Below are 19,880 nucleotides of genomic sequence, written 5' to 3'. Positions count from 1 at the left end.
TGTATTATTTCCATATGTAATTAATTCTTTGCCAAAAAAAATGTTCTTCCTTGTCATTTTGACAAACTATCGTTATCTTTATAACATTTTTTTGACAAACTATAGTTCTATCTTTATAACATTTTTTTGGCTTTAAGTAAATGAATGTATTTTTCTATTTTAAAAAGTTGATTTCTGTCAAAGGCATTTTTTTCTTAAGTGTTTTGTGCACTGTTCTTATGTTAAATTCTTATCATTTTTATTAGCGGTCAAAAAGATGTAACTTTTGTTTTTTCCCTTTTTGCTTTATAACTGTAAACAGATATATAGCATATATAGCATATATAGCAGAAATATATATACATGTTTAAAAATATTTTCAAGGGATATACAGATGAACCCTTAAGCAAGATTCTTACTCATGTGGAAGAAGGTGAAGTGCAAAAGTTGGATAGGTATAGCTTCAATGATAAAAACACCCATTCAAGTTCAATTTGAGTTGTTTTTGTTCAAGTTAAAAATTCTTTGAACTTTTTCAAAATTTTCTTAGCTTTGCTTTTGTTATTAAAACACGTATTGTTATAAGCACTTTTTGAACACTTATTATTATAAAAGCCTATTATTGTAAACACCTACTATTATAAACACCTATATATAGATGGTCTATTGATGTTTATCCAAACATTCCATCACATGAGAATTTAAGTGAAAAAGATAATAGCGAAGACAATTCAGTATCAAAGGTAATTGTTTTACTAACTTATCTATTTATATTCTTTTTATACTCTTTGTTCATTTTATTATTAAAAAACTTAAAGTTATTTTTGAAAAAGTGTCAGATAGATCTAATGACTTTTTAAGTTACCATTGTCTGTGATGAACAATTACTACAGCATGGGAGCAGATGCTGATGTATGCTTGGAATTTCATGAATCTAGAGGTTTTTAATTTATTTCTTTATTAGATATAGTCTGCTCAGTCTCTCCTACATTTAGGAGAGACTGAACAGTCTAAATAAGTAGGATAGAAAAGGAAGTCTAAATATAACATGCAAATATATTAAATAATAATTTTGAACAGCAATTCTAGATCTGATTTTTAAACACATCTAGCATTTAAGACTTTTAATGTTTTTTACTTTTAATTTAGTTTTAAGAATTTTGTTAAAATCTGTTTTATACTTTAAAGTAGTAGCATAGTAATTTGATGTGGTGCTTCTTAATCTGCGTTATGTATGTATGTGTAATCTTAGTAGCATAGTAATTTGATGTGGTGCTTCTTAATCTTTTAGAGGCGAATCCTGAAAGGTTTAAAAGTCGGCTAAAGAACTTATATTTCTATGGAAAGGTAGATTTATTACCAATTCAAAATGTTAAAGAAAATCTTTAAATTTCAGTGTAAAAAAAAAAACAAATATTAACAATTGATATGGTATTTGTGAATAAATTTGTTAACATTTACTAATATATGGAATTTATTCTGCACTGACAGAAATTAATAAGCATAGATATTATTTCATTAATAAATATCTTGATTTGAGTTTTTTGAAAATGAAAATGTTATTTTTTTTTGTTTCCTGAAATTTTTTATGCCAAATTTGTTTAAAACTTAATCCAACTCAAGTTAAATTTGTGTGTGAATTGTTTTGTGTTTGTTTACATGAGTATTAACGATTTGGGATTTATGTGTATATTATCTTTTTTCTTGTTTTAGAAAGGAAGCGAGAAAATTATTCGCAGAAAGAGCAATGATTTATATAAATGCATTGATTGTATTATTGTAAGAATCTTTAAAAAGTCATTTTAAATATTTCTGTTAGAATATTATTTTTTATGTAATTTAAATTCCTTTTTTTAGTGTGATGGCATGGATTTAACGCAAGCTATAAAAGAGTTAAAGCCACTTTGCCTTATTTTCTTAAATATTTCTTCGTAAGTCAAGTATATTTACCTTTATTTTTGCTCAAACTTTAAAAAATTTTTGCAACATTTTTAAAACTTTTGTTATTGTAGATACAGTGCTGGCACTTGTCCATGGGGAAATCCAACAAATGAAGTGAATATGTTTTGTTTGTTTTTTGTTTGTTTTTGCAGTTGTTTAAGGTATTTTTTCAGCCCACATTAATACTTTTTGGTGCCTTCAAAAAATGTGTACAAATTTTCAGGGTTAAATAGTTGTTTGCAACTGATCCCCAGCCACTTTTCACAGGGAGTGTGAAATAAGATTAAAATTTAGTGTGCAATCATCTATTTTAGAATTCATGTGCTCTATGGTTTTTGAAATGTTTTATGCTTTTATAAGAAATAATTAAATTGTAGGTAGGTAGAGGTATATTTATTGTTTATTTCATGGTTCATTTAAGTTTTATATAGTTTAATTAAAATAAAGTTTAAATTTAGCAATAAAAGTAGCGAACAAAGCAGCTGATATTAAGTTATTCCAATTACAATAAAAATGAAGAAGCTAATAATAAAATTATCCTTATAACAAATATATTATCCTATCATAGCTTCTATAAACTTATGCAATAGATGTTTGTTCTTCATCAGATAATCAGTTTAAAAGTTGTAAAACTAAGAAAAAGGCAATTTTGCCTAGTATTTTCTCTGATATTTAATGCCTATCCCTTATGATCATTTTTGTATAAACAAATACAATCTTCTGAAAGAGAATGATCTGCCATGAGATGATTGTATTGAACTAGCAAAGTTAGTCTGTTTTTATCTGGTTTAAAAGAAATCAAACAACCATAACATGTTTCTCATGTTCATCTCACAATCCATTTAACTTTCTGAAACTAAAAATTTTCAGTAATCCATTTAATGTAACAAGTAACAGCTCTAATAAATCAAATTGATGCTTTTCAAAGTTTTAGATGCACTGTTTTATGCAAAATGATCTTCAGTTAATAATATGTTGCCAAGTCTAGAACTGGAAGCTGCCTTTAAGTGAAAGCCTTTGAAAAGTGTAGCTCTAAATTTGCAAAAAAAATCCTTGAAAAGTATGACCAACTACCCATGGAATCTCCATCCTTCTATAACTCCCAATAGTTTAATGGATTTCCAAGTATCAGAAAAAAAAATAAAAAATTGCAGGTGCGCTTCTTGATTCTTTTTAGGTGAAAGAGAATGTCTTCAACTTTTCATAAAATATGAAAAGTTTAACATCCCATTTTTCTTTGAATAGAGTCAAGAAGAAAAAAGGCCAGGTGGGGCAAGTTTTGAGATCATTGGTGGAATTCCATTAGGGAATTTAAGAACTTTGTTGATATATACCATTTCTGAATGATGAAAAATGTTGGTCTGCTACAAACTTTGAATAACTGAGTTATGATAAAAAATCTGTAACATTTTTCTTGACTGAAGAATTTCTACTAATGAAAAAATAGGGACAAACTGAAAAGGTTTTTGTTTCATTTTTTAAATATTTTGTTGAATTAAAAAAATTAAATATGTAAGTTCTGTTTTTTTTTTTTTTTGTTTTTTTTATCCAGTATAAAACATTTGAAAAATCATAAAGCACATGAGTATGATGTAAAATTTTGTGCTAAAAAATGAGCTCTAGTATATGAAAGGCTTATTATGAAACAATGACAAGCCACACTTTTTTCAAAAATGAGTTATCATTTTTATAATCATAAATAGTATACGCAATAGCCAAAAAGATATTAAGGCATAATTCTTAAAATTGGAGCTATAAAATTATAAAATCATCTGCAAAATGTATTAATTAGGATATTTTGAGGTTATACAATGACATGCCATACAAAATGGCGCCGAAACGTCAACACGTTAAAACAGTTTCTGCTGATTTAAAAAAATATCAGTGATAATAGTGCTACAAGTAGTGATTTTGATGATAGTGATGCTGATAAAGACTATATATCTGATGACATTGAAAATATAGCTTCAAATCAACAGGTAAACATTTTTATTTTGTGGCTTGTTATTATGTTGCACTTAATATTATAATACAAGTGAAATAGTTCAATATTGTGGCTTGTTATATTATTGTATATTTACTTTAGAGTAACACCCCAAACAAATCTGTAGATGTTACAGATTCTGTTGAATATCCTAAATTAACAGCCTGCAAGCGAGTTAGAGTCGAAACACCGGAACCTAATCCTAAGAGTCGCTGGAGACAAAAAAATGAAAGCACTTATTCAAGAATAAATAGAAAAACACAACGAAATCTGGGTCACGAATATTTTAGCGATAAAACAAAAAATTAGTTCCAGCTAGAACCTTAGGATCACCTTGTGTTTGTAAAAATAAATTTAGGGAAAAATTAGGGGGTGCTGAAATAAAAATTTTTAATGAATTTTGGAATTTATGGTCATGGGATTTACAGAACAGTTATCTATTTGGATGCGTAAATATCGTTCAGAAGAAAAGGTCTTACAGAAATAAACACACAAAAAAGAAATGAGTCTAGTAGAAATTACAACACAAATTATTTTATTAATGTTAATGGCCAGAGCATTAAAGCATGTAAAAATAAATTCTTAAATGTTCATGGATTGCAACAATTAAAAGACAGATTGAACAATATTGTTTCAAAAAAGATAAAAGGGATTTCTATACCAAACACAGATAAAAGAGGAAAACATGCTAACAGACCCAATAAAGTGAGTGAAGAAAAAAAAGCAGGTCTTAGAAACCATATAGATTTAATTCCAAAATATCAAAGTCATTATAGTAGAACTGAAAATTTACACAAAGAATACTTGAACTGCGATATGACCATATCAAGTCTTTATTCGGATTATTATCTTCCCTGGTGTATACAACAAAATATTGAACCAGTTTTAGAGCATACTTATAGAAAAATTTTTTATTCAGAATAAAATATTGGTTTTAAATTACCAAAATCGGACACCTGCAAAACTTGTGATCAACTCAATGTTAAAATAGAGCCAGAAAGAATAGTTGCCAACGATCAAGAGTTGATTCGATTACAAAATGAACTTAGACTCCATAACGCAAAGGCCCTAGCTATGCAAGAAAAGCTTAAATTGGAAATGGCAGTTTCAAAAAACAATAATAGAAAATTAGTAATAACTTTCAATTTACAACAGGCTTTGCCACTTCCAAAATTAACAACTGGTCCAGCATTTTATTGTAGAAAAATATGGATGTACAATTTGGGTATACATGATTGCACAGCGGGAAAGGGTCACATGTTTCTATGGACAGAAAATATAGCAAAAAGAGGAAGTGACGAAGTAGCATCCATTCTTTTAAAGTATTTAAGCAAAATAACTGAAGTAGATGGCTTAATAATCTTTACTGATAATTGTCCCAGACAAAACAAAAATTGGCTACTGATGGCTCTCTGGTTACAGTTGGTAAAAGAGAAAAAATTTAAAAGTATAACTCATAATTTTCTTATAAGTGGCCATACTCATCTTCCTTCGGATAGAGACTTTGCTCTTATAGAAAAATGTCATAGAAAATATGTACCACAAATTTATTCTCCAGCAGAATGGCACGATAATATTAGCAAAGCAAACAGAAAAACACTGTTTGAAGTAACAGATACAAGGCAAACAGATTTTTTAAATTTTGCCCCTATTCTTGCAAATATTAAAAGAACTACACGATGGTAAAAGATTAGATTTTGCTAATGCAGTTTCCTATCACTTTAATGCAGAAAATACTAAGGTTTTCTATATCAAACATGACGTTGATGAAGATGAGTACAAACAAGTAAATATTGCAAAGAAAGAAAGATCGTTGCAGACATCACTTGCTGAGTTAGAGCAGAAATATATAACATCTTTAAAAACATCAAAGAAAAAGGTTGACAATGTTAAAACTCTATTGCCGTATATACCGCCAATACACCACCAATTTTATAACAATTTACAAGCCATGATTGGAGAGACGGAAGAAGAAGATCCTGAGATTATTTTAGATTAAAGTGATTTTTATTGTTAAATATGTAAATTAGATTAGTTGTGTTTATTTTTTCGCAATAGTATTACAAGCCACAGTTTTTTTCAATAAAATTTATTTTTTCCACATTACTTCGCATTTTTATTTACTTTTTTTGTCCAATATATAATATCCATTAGTATTTTTATGATGTATAAATTTGAGAGAATAATAGGTAAGCACTGATTTTATAGATTTAAATAAAACTTAAAAGTTATTTTTCTCAAATATTTGTTTTTGTGGCTTGTCATCCTTTCACAATAAGCCCTTCATATATACAGTGTGTCCAGAAAGTTATGAGGGCAATTATTTTACGATATTGAACTAGTTTTTTGATGACAAAGTTGTCAAAATAAAAGCTTTTTTAAAAATTTCTTGTTAAGCAACATTTAGTAAGCTCTAATTAACAAAATAAAAAAATTTTGCAATAACTGTTAGACTGGTTTTACAAAAACTGGCCATTAGATTTAAACAAATTGAATTTACTCAAAAAAACATTAAAAAAAATGAAAAAATTAATATTTAAAGTATCCTCCTTTTGCTTTTACGCATAATTGGATGTGATGAGGTATGGACTTTAATCTCATGTAATAATCCTTTGGCTATTCTGCCTAAATCTTTAATAACTGTTGTCTAAGATTTTCAATTGAAGTTTTCTCTTACATTTTGTAAGTTTTCTATCAATCCAACTCAATACATGCTCAATAGGATTAAAATCAGCCGACCAAGCACACCAAAGAATTGGTGTGCTTGTTCGCTTGATTTAAATCCTATTGAGCATGAAAGGAGTTGGATTGGTAGAAAAAAAGGTGCCAATAAATAGAGAAACTCTTACTCTAGTTAATAATAAAAGATTTAAAAAAATCTTTTTCTGTGACAATTTTATCAATAAAAATTTAAACTGGTATCATAAAAAATTTTCCCTTGTTTAAACTTTCTGGACACACTGTAGTAAAATATCAATCTTTATTTTGTAGGAATTCTTACCGCAAACATGCGATGATGGTTATTTAGAAATTATTGCTTTAACATCAACATCAATGGTTTGATAATTTTTTCTTCTTTTTTTTATCTTGATTTAATTGCATTTAATATTGCAACATTTATTTTTTAAGAAAACCAAACAGTTTATAGTTTGTTTTTTTAGGTTGCCACACAAGTTGGAGGCCATGGAATTAGAATTAGTCAATGTCAGTCTGCTATTTTAACAACAAATACCAAAATTTCCATGCAAGTAGATGGAGAACCATGTCGGTTAAATCCATCTAAAATACATATAAAAAGGAGAAACCAAGCTAATATGATTACAAAAAAAAAGGTATTTATTTGAATAGACTACTTGCAATAACTTAAACATGAATATATACTAATTATAAAACAACAATATGCAACCTCAGTAATCCCCAATCTTATGTTGTAATCTCTTAATTAACAGGTAAAGTGTTAACAAATCAAGATATTTTTTGTAATTTATATTTTTTGAAATGTCCCATTTTTATTTCCTTTTCAGCCACAGCGTTCATTGTACCATTCTGAGATTAGTCCTCTTCAAGTTACACCAAAAACATTTAGTACAAAACTGTATTACCTTACATTTAATCAATATGCAAGTTTAGTGAAATATGATATTGATGAAATTAAAGAAGTTGTGCTTGAGTTATGCTCTATAAATATTGACCCAGAATGGCAACTTGATGATATGCGTAAAAGACTTGATCATATGAAGCAAACAGAGGTTTGCTTGTCCCAAATAAAAATGTTTTAGTAACACATTAACTTTTTGTGTCTTGATTCAGTTTGTAACATTTGAAGCTATTGAGTTTTCTTTTTGTTTTAGGAAGTATTTGAATCTCGTTTAAGAGATGAATGGTGTTTCCTGGATGGTAATTATAATATTTTTGTGTTTAAAAAAATTTTAAAAGAACTACTGTTTACCAGGTTTTTGCCAGATTGAGGTTTGTGGAACCAGTGGAAATGATAGTATTTCACCTTTTTAAACTGAGAGCTAGATTGCGTGCTATTTTTTACATTATGCAAAATTCTAGATTGCAATACATTTTTCTTGCTCAGGTTTAGGAACCTGAAAAAATTTATTTTTACAATGAGTTTTTGTTTGAAAGGAATTAATAAACTTTCTAACCTATGTTTGCTTTAAAGGGTCGTCTTTTATATGAACAAATAAGGTTTTTTCTCAAATATGATAGTAGCCAATGTCATGCATTTTGGTTTTTACATATAAAAAGTTCTCATTTTTTAAATACACAATAAAAAAGGTGTATAACAATATGAAATAAGTTTGAATTGAGAAAAAAATTTTGAAAAACTTTTTTTGTCTTTTTGTTTCTTTTTTGTTTAATTTACTTTCTTTATTTTTGGGGGGAACAAATACCATCCTGGCCTCTTTTGAATGCACCATTTGCCTCTGTAGAGAGGCTATTCTGTGTTTGGTAAGGAGTGAGACAGGTTACAATGTCATAACTTTAACATGTGGTTGTTAAATGAAATGTTAACTGGGTTTTGAATCTAAAAACCATCCTACGGATGTGGATTTCTACTAGGAACTGTGATTGTGTTGCATCTTTAAACCGCAAACCTGCGACTTTTTTAGTTCTGGCAAAAGCCTGCTTCTTACATAAATTCTATCTTTAATTTTTTTTTTTATTATTTATTGCAAATGTAATTTTTACTTTTAGCTACTTGGACAGTACGAATATATAGAATTGACGAAGCTCAAGTTTGTTGTTTTTATTCTTATCATTATTCTTCTTATTATTTTTGTCTGAAATTTATTATATTTTTTAAAAAAAAAAATACAAAATATCAAAAAGATTTAAATTTAACTTTGTTTTTCTCTTAGGAAAGTTTGTTACATCTAGGAGATATATTAGAAGGGGGGATATTTGTTCTGGACCTTATGAAGGATTCAACGTTGTATGTGAATCATTTTTTCAACATTATGAGCTGAATAATTTTAAACTGATGAAATATATGAGCTGTGAAAAATTTCAAAAAGAGTTTTTTAAACTGTTCAAATATATTATTAGAGTGAACCAATCATCTTTAAAGAGCCCGAGCTGTTCCTCTCTTAAACGTCCTTTATCTGTTGTTGATGATCAGCTGTCAATGAATTGTGAGAGAAAGAATTCGTTATATTCAGATGAAAAAAATATCAGCTCTGCAGAAAGTGATAGCGATGAAAGTTGCGAGGACATCTGCGGGTTGACCTTTTTTTTTTGCTTAAATTTGTTATTCTTTTAAAAAGTGCGATTTGTTCATTAGTAATTTTGTCCGAACAGCAAGGTTTTTGTTATAAATCAAATGCGTACGCATTTATGCAAACGTTTATCGTGATTCGCGGGGGAAAAACGCTAAAATTGTAAAGTAATTTTGTCGTTGTTTTAAAATCAAAGGTGGCCTAATTAAGAGTTTCTGATTTTCTTTTATAATTACTAAGATACGGTTTTTTTTAATCACCAAGATATTTCTGTAGTACACTACGAAATTCGTAGTGTTAACGAAGCCATAAGTTTTATAACATTGACCCAATTTACTTAAATTCTATTGAAAAACATTTGACAAGACGATCACAGTGACATCTCTATTAGTATCAAACTAGCAAGTTTTCAAAACAATAACGACAGACATGTGACCCCTTATTCTTGCAATAAATTACCTATTATTATCCATTTTTTTAGCGCTGGTCTTTCAAGTCCATTACTAACTATCCAACCTCAGCAATTAGAAAATTCAGAGTAAGACCTTTTTTTTTTTCTTTTTTCGATATCGTAAAGGCTTTTATAGAAACAACTTGCTTTGTGAAAAAATGTTTGTGTTTGAAGCGAGTCTAATCTTGATGTTAAAATAAGGAAAGAAATTGCGTCTTTCATGATGCTAAAAGGAGTCTTGAAAAGAAAGTTTAAGCGTAAATCTTTAATGGTGGTTTTCTTATTTAGCGATCTAATGGACGACAACGAACGAATAAATGGTAATATACCTTTTAATACAACATGCTTTTTGTCTTTATTGAAACTTAAAGGAGAATAATCGATTAAATTTTACATTTTTAGCGTTCCTTGATGCTGCGCAGAAAGGAAACTTACCTCAGGTTTGTGTATGCAGTTTTTTCATATGAAAATTACAGCTAAAAACAGAAAGGTCGATCTTTCAGGTGTAATTTCAGAAAAATATTAATAATGTTCACGCGTGCGTGGACCCGCGAATGAGGGAGAATAATTTAAATTTTTACTGAAAGCTTATAACAAAGCAATAAAACGTTTTCTTAAACACATTAAAGTGTTTAAATGTATTATGAAGCACCTAAAAAAAAAATGAAGCTAACTTAGTTTTGAATTAACGTAATGTGATATTAACTTAAATTATTGTGCAGTTAAGTGATGATTCATTCTTTACAATGTCGTTTAATGTCATAGTTTAAAAGGTATCATGAAGCTGTAAAAAGCTTGTCGGTGCGTAATTCTTTTGGATCAACCCCACTTCATTTAGCTTCTATAAATGGCCGGAAAGCTATCGTTGATTATATCATACGTGAAGGTGCAATTTTTTTTTTTTTAATTTTCCTTTTCTCAAAATTTATTTACTATTGACATTAATTTAAAATAGTTACGAGCAAAATTCAAAAAAGGTTTATCGTTTCGAATGGTAATACTGTTTAAGAGTGGCCCGAAGGTGCATTTAAAAAAAAATGGAATCGAGTTGACTAAGTAGTACTGTAGTCGAGGTTCCTTTTTTCTAAAATACGCATTTGAAAAGAGTTTTAAATTAAATTTCAGTTCAAGCTCAAATGGATAAAGATCTCGTCACAAGCGTCATTGATCTTGTAGACAACGAGAGTCAGACTGCCTTGCATCTAGCGGCTTTACATAAAAAGCGTACAATTTGTCGCAAGTTGGTCAAAGCGGGTGCTTCCGTTACTCGACAAGATACAGAGGTTTAGAATTCGCTTTTACTTCTTATTTTAGAAAACGTTTTAATTCACCTGTTGTGAACCTGTTGTGAACCATTTTCTATTTTTAGGGTAACACTCCGAAGCTGTTAGCTTTGAGAGCGCAGGACAACGAACTTGCGAAATATCTCGAAAGTAAGATTTTTTTTTCACTCGAAATCAGCATTGTTGTATGTATTTTATTTAACCTCAGTAATTTTTTTTTTTTTTTTATCAGAAGAAGAACGATTTCAACTGATTGCTGCAGATGATCACGAAACTGCTGTGTGAATGGCTTCTTTGTTTAGAACGCCGTTGATTGCTATAAGGATTAATGGTGTACTTCTGGTGCCAGCTTTTGAGTCTAAATTATGGCGGATGAACAAAAGTATATCTACTGTTAGATAAAGAAAAATAATTTTGTGGCGTTGATCGCCTCGTCTATTTTTGGTACAAACCATTAAAAAAAACTGCTCTGTTTTTTTAAAACCTGTTCACATCTTGTTCGACTTGTTTTGTGTTCGTTGTGTTCGTTTTTTTTTTTTTTTTTCAAAAATAACTTGTTTGATGGTGGGTGCACCCATAAAACGAAGAATTCTTTTGTATATTCGTGAGAAAAAACCACACTAGCCTTTGTATCCCTTGTAATAATTTAAATTTATAGATCAGATTTTCAGAATATGCCTTCCTTTTTTCTTTTTTTTTTTTACTTTTTATTTTTTCATCCTCGTTTCTAGTTATCCAATTGTCTCCAGATTAGATTTATATAAATATATTTTTATAATTCAATTTTCTCATTTAAAATGTTCTGTATTTCATGGAGCATAACAAGCAACATTAATCTCCATGCGTAAGTCGTCTGTAAGGTCGTCTAATCCACATAGGTAAAAAGATTTCTGACATCAGCATTTATGCATACTTGAAATTACATTTTTAAAGATAGGTAATAAAATAATATTCAAGTGAATTCCCAATAAGAAACAAGTTTAAAAAGTAAAAAATAATATTTAAGCGAAGTTTACAAACAAAAACTTATACCAATAACCTAAAATAACAATTTTCTTCGAAGATTCATTTATTCGTGTAAACAGATAATCATCGTAGTATATGCGTAAACTGACGTCAGTTTTCCTGAAAACGCGCTCCTTCGAGTGAGTTTTCCTCCTGGGTATTGCAACACTCCTTGGATTCCTCTGACTTATTTTACTTTGCAAACCGTGTTTGGTTTCAACAGACCGACTGTTTTGGGGTTACACTATAGGAATTAAACAGTAAAATAATACTAGTTGCATGACACATTAACCTCACTGTATTGCAGAGTAGTTCTAAGTACGCTATTCAAAAATACACTTTAAAAGTTTTTTAGTCTGAACTTTCTGAGTCCTGAAGGTCTTGAAGCTGTGATCTCTTCAGCACAGTTGATTTTTTTGCAACTGGAAACTCTTTGGGATGCTTTTCAACAATTTGTAGCACATACTACTTTTCCTCCTTTTATTTGGTGAGAGATAAATTGAATGATGATGCCAGTCCAATACCCCGCTCTGCACAGTCATTGATAACTTTCAAGGAAGAGACCACGGCTGTTGCCTTCTGAAAGGATGGAGTTTGTTTCCAGGTGGAAGCATCAGTTATGAGAAAATTTGTGGGAAGCAGAAGAACATTAAAGAAGAGAGGTCACAAAATCCTTTAATGTCACATTATGAAGTGCTGAAGGATCACTTGTGGTGTGGATGCACCTTTCTTCTTTCTGATCATCAGAAGATTGCTCCATGAGTTGCCTCAAGCAAGCAGCAAGGCTGTTTTTCTCATCTACTGAGACACGTTGAGAAAAGATAACCAGAGGAATGAGTTTTGCACTAAGTTACCAAAGATGTCGATCAATCGTTTTCAATGCATTTTGAAAAATGGAGGGAGAAACATCCTTATAATCAATAAGAGGCTTGATCATTCAGAAGTGCGTCTGCTGGAACGGGACACTGAATCCAAGTTTTAATGTAAACCGAGGATGCAAAGATAGCAAATTTTGAAATTGATTTGTCTTCATGCTTAGTCAGCTAGAATTGATGAAGGAAGAGATAAATTTTCATGATGTAGATTATTTTAGATATCCACCTTGCATGGTGATAAGCTCCTGGAACACGAAAACCCACCCCAAGGGGATGAATTCCTCTCAAGAAAATAAGATTGATAGTCAAAAGTTCTTTGTAATTTTCACGTGGCAAATATCTTGAGTTGTCTTTCATTTGGAGGATATTTGAACAAAGTATGATAACTTATTCTTTTAATGGCATAAGATTTTGCTCCAGTCGAACATCGTGGCATATACTAAATTCTGCCTGTATTATTTTTGGCCAAAACATCTTAAAGCGCTTGAATAGCAGTACATCCGGTCCAGTTGTACTACCCCAAAATGAGTTTTTGAAGACTTCTGCACATATAACCTTAAGTATACGATATCTGTACGCTAACCAAAGCAGCTTCTTCGTCAATTTCTTTTCCAGAATAGCGTATGTTCCATTGATGTGGCCTGTGTTTGCCGCAGTTGTGTCGAACGACATAGCAAAGATCTTTTCTGTCAATCGCCAATCGAAACAAGTTTCCCTGTTCCTTGTTTAACTTTTGGCACACCGAAGAGCTGCTTAACACCTAATTCAGAGACGAGGATAGCGACGAGGTCTTTCTTTTCTGGACTACCATCTATTGCAGGAAGTAACTTCTTAACAAAAAGACTACCAGTGGACCATCAACTTGGAAGCTTTCTTTGATACCAGCTGCTTTTTGAATCGATGTTTTTTTCTGGCTATTTGCACGCTATTTCTTGACAAAGCAATATCCTTTGCTTCTTTATCAACAACTCTCGTCACAGCAAGGATGTGAACTGCCTGTCTATCACTTCTTTCAGTGCGATTAAGAGCAGAGACCACAAATGGCGAAACAGCATCCATAGCTTTCAAGCGACGTTGTTAAGGCAGTCGTCTTCCTTCTCTGAACAATCACTGCTGGTTGGTACTGAGAGGTCAGCATGGTTATGGATTAAAGAAACATCTTTTCCCTTTTTCTGAGCAAGTCTTTCAAGCAACCTATTCTTCCGTATTTGAGCTTGCTGTTCGTTCTTTGCCAATGTTTTGCTTTCAGTTCCCATTACTATTTTGCTAAATGAATGATATTTATATAGTCGCAACACTTGATCTTATAAAACTTGGTATTTTTAACTAAACTGAAATGCACTGGTGAAGCTGGGTATTTATACGAAAATCAAAACTTCTAGAGTTTCCTAGAATTTCCCGGAATCTTCTCAAGTTTTCCACGTTTTTCTAGAAGCATCTAGAACCTTCTAGAGATTTTATAGAACCTTCCAGAACCTTCTAGAACTGCATAGATTTTTCTAAAACATTCCAGAACCTTCTAACATTTTCTATGTGCTTTATATATATACATACTCACATTCAAAATTCATTCAAAATGATTTAAAATTTTAGTGTCGATGAAGCAGTACTAAATGAAGTCATATATTCATGCATGGCCTACTATATTACACGGCCGTATATGTTACATTTTAGAGGCCGATTCTAAGAGGCCTATTTATAAATAAGATGGCTGCGCAATTACAGAGAAAAAACATATCTCATGCGAAATAAATGTAATATTACGAGTACAAATAAAAAGTATTCACAGAAAACTGGCATTTTGTGTTTTCATACCAGCGATTTATGTATATATAAACATATATATCTATGTATATTATATATATTTGTGTCTAATATACATTTTTATATCTGTTAATAATACATTTAAATTGACAACAACATTGGGAATTTATAAAGAAATCACAGGTTAAGGTTTATGTTCTTTTATATATTTTATCCATTTCTATGTTTTATCTATTTATAATATTTGTTTGTTTTTTTAACTTTACTTTTGTCTCTGTCTACTTTTAAAACTTTTAACAGCATCTTTTCTTACAGTGGCATTGATAAGGTTCTGCTTATTGTTAAAAAAGATATTAATTATAATTTTAGAAGCAAAGTTAAAACCCCATTCTTTGTGTAAATCACAAGTAAAAGTAATTGTTGGGAAGTATTTTGATAAAACAAAGGTTGATACTTCTTTGACATTAGCCCCTTGTTTAGTTATTAAATTTGAAAGTTTATCTAAGACTGCAAAACATCCACATGTAAAATCTTTGAGTGAAAGTGAAGGTACAGTAAGACCACCTCTTGAAAGTAATTGTAGATATGGACAAATAACTATATTGTTTGTATCTGTAGCTAGCATAGATTTGCAATAACTGCATTTGCTTCTTTTTATCAATTTCTTAGCTATATAACCAGCAATTGTTGTTGCAACCTCTTCTGTATCAGGTAAGAGAGTTGATTCAGATATCTCATTTGAGTTTAAATCTAATATTTCCAGTAATTCTTTATTATTAGGGTTATTATGGTCTTTCTTTAGATCCTCTTTCCAAAAATTTACATTCTCCTTAATTAAAGACCGACATGCTAAAATAACTTCTGAATGTTGAACTTCTACTAAGCTTACTAGAAATCTCCCCCCACTCATCTGTCTATATTGTGAAAATCTACGCTCTATTGGGTCACTTTGAAGTCGTGAAGTGAGCACATACGAATATCCTTCTTCAATAAGCTCATCTATAAGTAAAGCTTGGGAACGCAGAGTTGTGATAAGAGCAGATGATGTTTGTTTTGATAGTGTAAAATATGGAGATTTCTGCCAAAGTTCAATCCAATTAGCAAGTTGCCTAAAAAAAGTTGTTTTACCATCATCACAAACAATTGCATTACCAAGTTTATTTGGACTAAATTGTTGTTTAGAATTTGAAATAGTCCACCATTTTTGAAAAATAGTAAGAAAACCAGAAATGTCTTTTCGTTCTGGAAAATAACTTTTAAAACTTGCAATTGTTGTTTCATCAAAAATGGACAGTGCAAGAGAAACATTTTGCTTTCTGTTACCAGGGTGAAGACTTTGATATGTGATTTTTGGAGCTTTTCTTAAATTACCCTGAAGTTGCTCATCTTTAGAATGTAGATGATGAAAATCTCCCCAAGTAATATAACCAGCTGGACAACTATAAGAATCATCCTTTATATTGTATGTGAACGATGGAAAGACAAATTTTTTACAGTGTAATAAATTATTTCTGATATTTTTAACTAAGTGAACACTATCATAAAATAAGTATATTTTATTATTCGGACTATCAGGATGATGAATAAACAAACTTGATTGGTTACCAAATTTAGAATGAAGTAAACTAAATGCAGTTACATTTGCTTGATGATTGTCAGTAACAATTCCTCGAATTTTAAAACCAGATAGAGAAAGAGAACTAATAGAATCTGATATTTGATCTGAAAGCCATTTACCACTTATAGTAACTTCAGGTATTGCTTTTATAATAAAAGGAATAGATTTTTTTAAACTAACTATCATAAATGCAACAACTCCTTTGTACAGAGTACCCTCGTCATTTGCACCCACATAAACACCACTACAATATTGTGCTTGTTTCTGAAGATAAAATTCATCTACAATTAGTATTATATCTTCATGTATTGAACCTTTCTCAAGCAGTATTTTAGCACCCTTTATTGCATCAACTCCACCTTGTTTTATTTTATTCAATAAAGAAATTGAAGGTAACGGAAAAAATTCAAGTAACATTTTATATGCTTGTTTAGATGTATATCTTAATAATAAAGCATGTCTAATCATATTGGCAGAATACTGTGGTTGACCCTTGGATTTATAGTATATTCGACTATTTATTTCATCAAGAAGCATATTTCTATTAGAAGAAGCAATGATTTTTATGTATGAAGCAAGATTCTCTAACATACTCAAACAAGTTAATTTGGCATTATGACCTTTAGTTAACCATGGAGGAAGTGGAACATTATTTCCTTTATATTGTAAAGCTACACATAAACAATTGTCAATTTTTATTGATTCAAGAATTAAAGGAAAATGTGTAATTGGATCAAATACTAAACTATAATAAATTATACAATTGAGATGTTTTTTAAATTCAAAGCCTTCTGGTGAATGTTTACTATTTAACATGTTCCAGTCAGTAATTTTATCATTTTTAGAAAAAGAACTAAGTTCATCTTCTTGATAAATCCGAGTTTTAGGTGGTCTTCTCATAGCAATAGGTGATGGTAGTGTGGAAGGACGTTTTAAGCACTCACTTGAAAAAATTTCAGGAATAGGATCCAAATTCCAATTTAACTTGCATTTTACACCACGGATAATGTACTTTTCATTAAAATGCTTTTCACACAAAACAGAGTTAGGTGAAGGCATCCAATCACTACGGTTTACAAAATGAACCCAATAATTTAGTAACTCTTCATTTTTTAAAGGAAAATGAAAAGAAGCAACTTTTTTATCTTCCAAAGAACTGATGTATCCAGTTTTACAACCATATGCAACACACTTGTTAACCATGATATGATTTAACTTTTTAAACTTTTATTAACTTTCTAAAATAGCTATATATATATATATATATATATATATATATATATATATATATATATATATATATATATATATATATATATCCTTTTTAAACCAATAATCTTATGCAAGTTTAATATTTTACACTTGCAATTTTACACTTTATCACTTGTAGTTGTGTCATTTACTTTTTTTGCGCAAATAGGCCTCTTAGAATCGGCCTCTAAAATGTAACATATACGGCCGTGTAATATAGTAGGCCATGATTCATGAAACTACTTCTGTGCTGTTTTGAAGTCAAAGAATACACAAAAAACAAACCACTTAAAAAAAATTTGACAAAAAGTGTTTTTTGGGCCCCACCCCTAATATATATACCCCTAATATATACCCCTAATATATACCCCTACAAACAGCAATCATCTAATTTATTGCGTAAAGAGAACTTAATTTTAAAATAGTTTGCAAATAAATATAATTGGGCTTTAAATCCTTTATTCATAAAAAAAACCTCCTTTTGCCTTGATCGCTTTACGTGGCACTCTATTAGCTGTATTAGTTATTAGCTCTATTATCTATTAGCTGTAATAGTTGTTTGTTTTTTATAATTGAAGTCCTAAAAATAACTTAGTTTTGTTTCGACAAATTGTGCCAATGCACTGAATATAATCTCATAAAAAAAAAAAAAAATACCTAAGTAACTTTCTGTTTCACTAATCCATTCATTGACAAAGGATGGATTAGTGACATAACAAATGAATTAATTACTAAATTTTGCGAACTGTCGTTTTAAATGAAAAGACTAAACAAATTCCCGATGGATCGGCACTTTGATATCCAAGGAATGTAAACATCAAAATACAAGACCAGATTGAGCGATGTACACTGCAGGCCAAAAGTTTCCGGACACTTGATATTTTTTATATAAAAAGCTAAAATCTATCCTGTATCATTAAATTAATCAATAATATTAATTTATAATACTTAAACTTACTAATTTTAAGTGTTTATGTAAGTTTGAGGTCAGTAATTAGGTATTACTGGCCTCAAACTTACATAAATAAGTTTGTTTTTTTAATTGCTTATTTTAACTTGATATATAGCATTACATTACTCTTAAGAGTTTGGTCTTGTTAAAGTTGTTTATTTGTTGAAACATGAAGGAAATATTTACAATATAATGATATCCGACTAAAATGATTAAGAATATTTAGTTTTGTTTAGTTTTCATTTGGTATTAATGACGGTTGCATTAAAAAATCTTCAAAAAAATTTTAAAATTTTATAATTCGACTATTTAATTAAAAATATGGGTAAAAAACATTACATTACATAAAGAAAGATATTCAGTTCGTGAAATTTGCAAAAAAGTACAAGTTGCCAGAAGTACTGTACAAGATACCATCAAACGATGGAAAGAAACAGGCATTTTTGAAGACAAAAAAAGATCTGGTAGACCACGGAAGACAACAAAAGCTGAAGATAATAGTATAATATTGATGAGTAAAAGAAATCGAAGACTTACGGCCCCGGAAATAACTTCAGGCTACAATAGGAGTCGTTCAAAATCTATTTCATTAACCACTACGAAACGACGTCTTAGACAAGCAGGACTTTCTGGCCGTATAGCGGTCAGGAAACCGTTGCTACGGATTGAAAATAAAAAGAAAAGGTTACAATGGGCTATAGACCACCAAAATTGGACAGAAGAAGACTGGGGAAAAGTACTATGGACCGACGAGTCCAAATTTGAGCTGTTTGGGCAAAGGCGTAGAATTTACATCAGAAGAACAACAAAAGAAAAAATGATCCCAGAGTGTTTAGTGCCGACAATCAAGCATGGTGGTGGGTCAGTTATGGTATGGGGATGTTTTTCTTCAGCTGGTGTAGGTGACCTAGTTAAAATTGAGGGTATTATGAAAAAAGAACAATATAAAATAATTCTAGAAAACAATGCTATACCTTCTGGCTTAAGAACTATTGGTCGTGGTTTTGTTTTTATGCAGGACAATGACCCTAAAAACACCTCAAAATTATGTAAGAATTATATAAAGGAACAAGAGGATAATGGTGCCCTGAAAATCATGACCTGGCCAGCCCAATCACCAGATTTGAACCCAATAGAGTTACTGTGGGAAGAATTGGACAGAAAGGTCAGACAAAAATGTCCAACATCCAAAGGGCACCTGTGGCAAATATTAGAAGAATCCTGGTTATCAATTACACCCGAAATAATAAATAAATTAATAAATAGGATGCCACGGATCGCAAAAAAAGTGATAAAAACTCGTGGGTTATTTTTTGACGAAAAGACAGTGTAATAAGAATAGTGTTCTTAGTATTCTTTTTATTTCATTTTTTGGCTTTTTTTTTTCTTAAATAGTAACTATATGTATCTTTTAAAAAATAAATATGATATTTAAATTTTATTGAAATAATTATAGGAGTTTGAATTAAAAAATTAAACAAAATCCAAGTGTCCGGAAACTTTTGGCCTGCAGTGTACGTTATCAGACTCAACAACAAAGAAAACAGAG

The 19,880-nt window shown here is 30.2% G+C and overlaps 1 protein-coding gene across 7 annotated transcripts in view; it reads left to right on the top strand.

Moving 5' to 3' along the window:
- The window catches only part of LOC145198360 (diacylglycerol kinase zeta-like), a 28,300-nt gene extending 16,761 nt beyond the window's left edge, over positions 1 to 11,539 (top strand). For all 7 annotated transcript variants that reach the window (XM_090079344.1, XM_090079346.1, XM_090079347.1 and 4 more), the window contains 21 exons: positions 364 to 434; positions 638 to 722; positions 841 to 919; positions 1,271 to 1,326; positions 1,693 to 1,758; positions 1,837 to 1,910; positions 1,992 to 2,034; positions 6,896 to 6,961; positions 7,066 to 7,236; positions 7,429 to 7,653; positions 7,756 to 7,801; positions 8,612 to 8,652; positions 8,776 to 8,849; positions 8,963 to 9,136; positions 9,614 to 9,670; positions 9,872 to 9,903; positions 9,986 to 10,023; positions 10,349 to 10,469; positions 10,709 to 10,866; positions 10,953 to 11,016; positions 11,099 to 11,539. In XM_090079344.1, coding sequence (XP_089935470.1) covers positions 364 to 434; positions 638 to 722; positions 841 to 919; positions 1,271 to 1,326; positions 1,693 to 1,758; positions 1,837 to 1,910; positions 1,992 to 2,034; positions 6,896 to 6,961; positions 7,066 to 7,236; positions 7,429 to 7,653; positions 7,756 to 7,801; positions 8,612 to 8,652; positions 8,776 to 8,849; positions 8,963 to 9,136; positions 9,614 to 9,670; positions 9,872 to 9,903; positions 9,986 to 10,023; positions 10,349 to 10,469; positions 10,709 to 10,866; positions 10,953 to 11,016; positions 11,099 to 11,151 — 1,794 coding nt within the window. In that variant the 3' untranslated portion in view covers positions 11,152 to 11,539. The remainder of the gene's footprint in view (positions 1 to 363; positions 435 to 637; positions 723 to 840; positions 920 to 1,270; positions 1,327 to 1,692; positions 1,759 to 1,836; positions 1,911 to 1,991; positions 2,035 to 6,895; positions 6,962 to 7,065; positions 7,237 to 7,428; positions 7,654 to 7,755; positions 7,802 to 8,611; positions 8,653 to 8,775; positions 8,850 to 8,962; positions 9,137 to 9,613; positions 9,671 to 9,871; positions 9,904 to 9,985; positions 10,024 to 10,348; positions 10,470 to 10,708; positions 10,867 to 10,952; positions 11,017 to 11,098) is intronic.
- The last annotated feature ends 8,341 nt before the right edge of the window (positions 11,540 to 19,880 follow it).

This window comes from Hydra viridissima, unplaced genomic scaffold, assembly GCF_058129835.1.
Source record: "Hydra viridissima isolate aposymbiotic clone 2 unplaced genomic scaffold, HvirCarnegie_v1 scaffold_2, whole genome shotgun sequence".
Taxonomy (NCBI): domain Eukaryota; kingdom Metazoa; phylum Cnidaria; class Hydrozoa; order Anthoathecata; family Hydridae; genus Hydra; species Hydra viridissima.
Note: the sequence above shows the minus strand (reverse complement) of the source record. Positions and strands in the feature narration are given on the sequence as shown.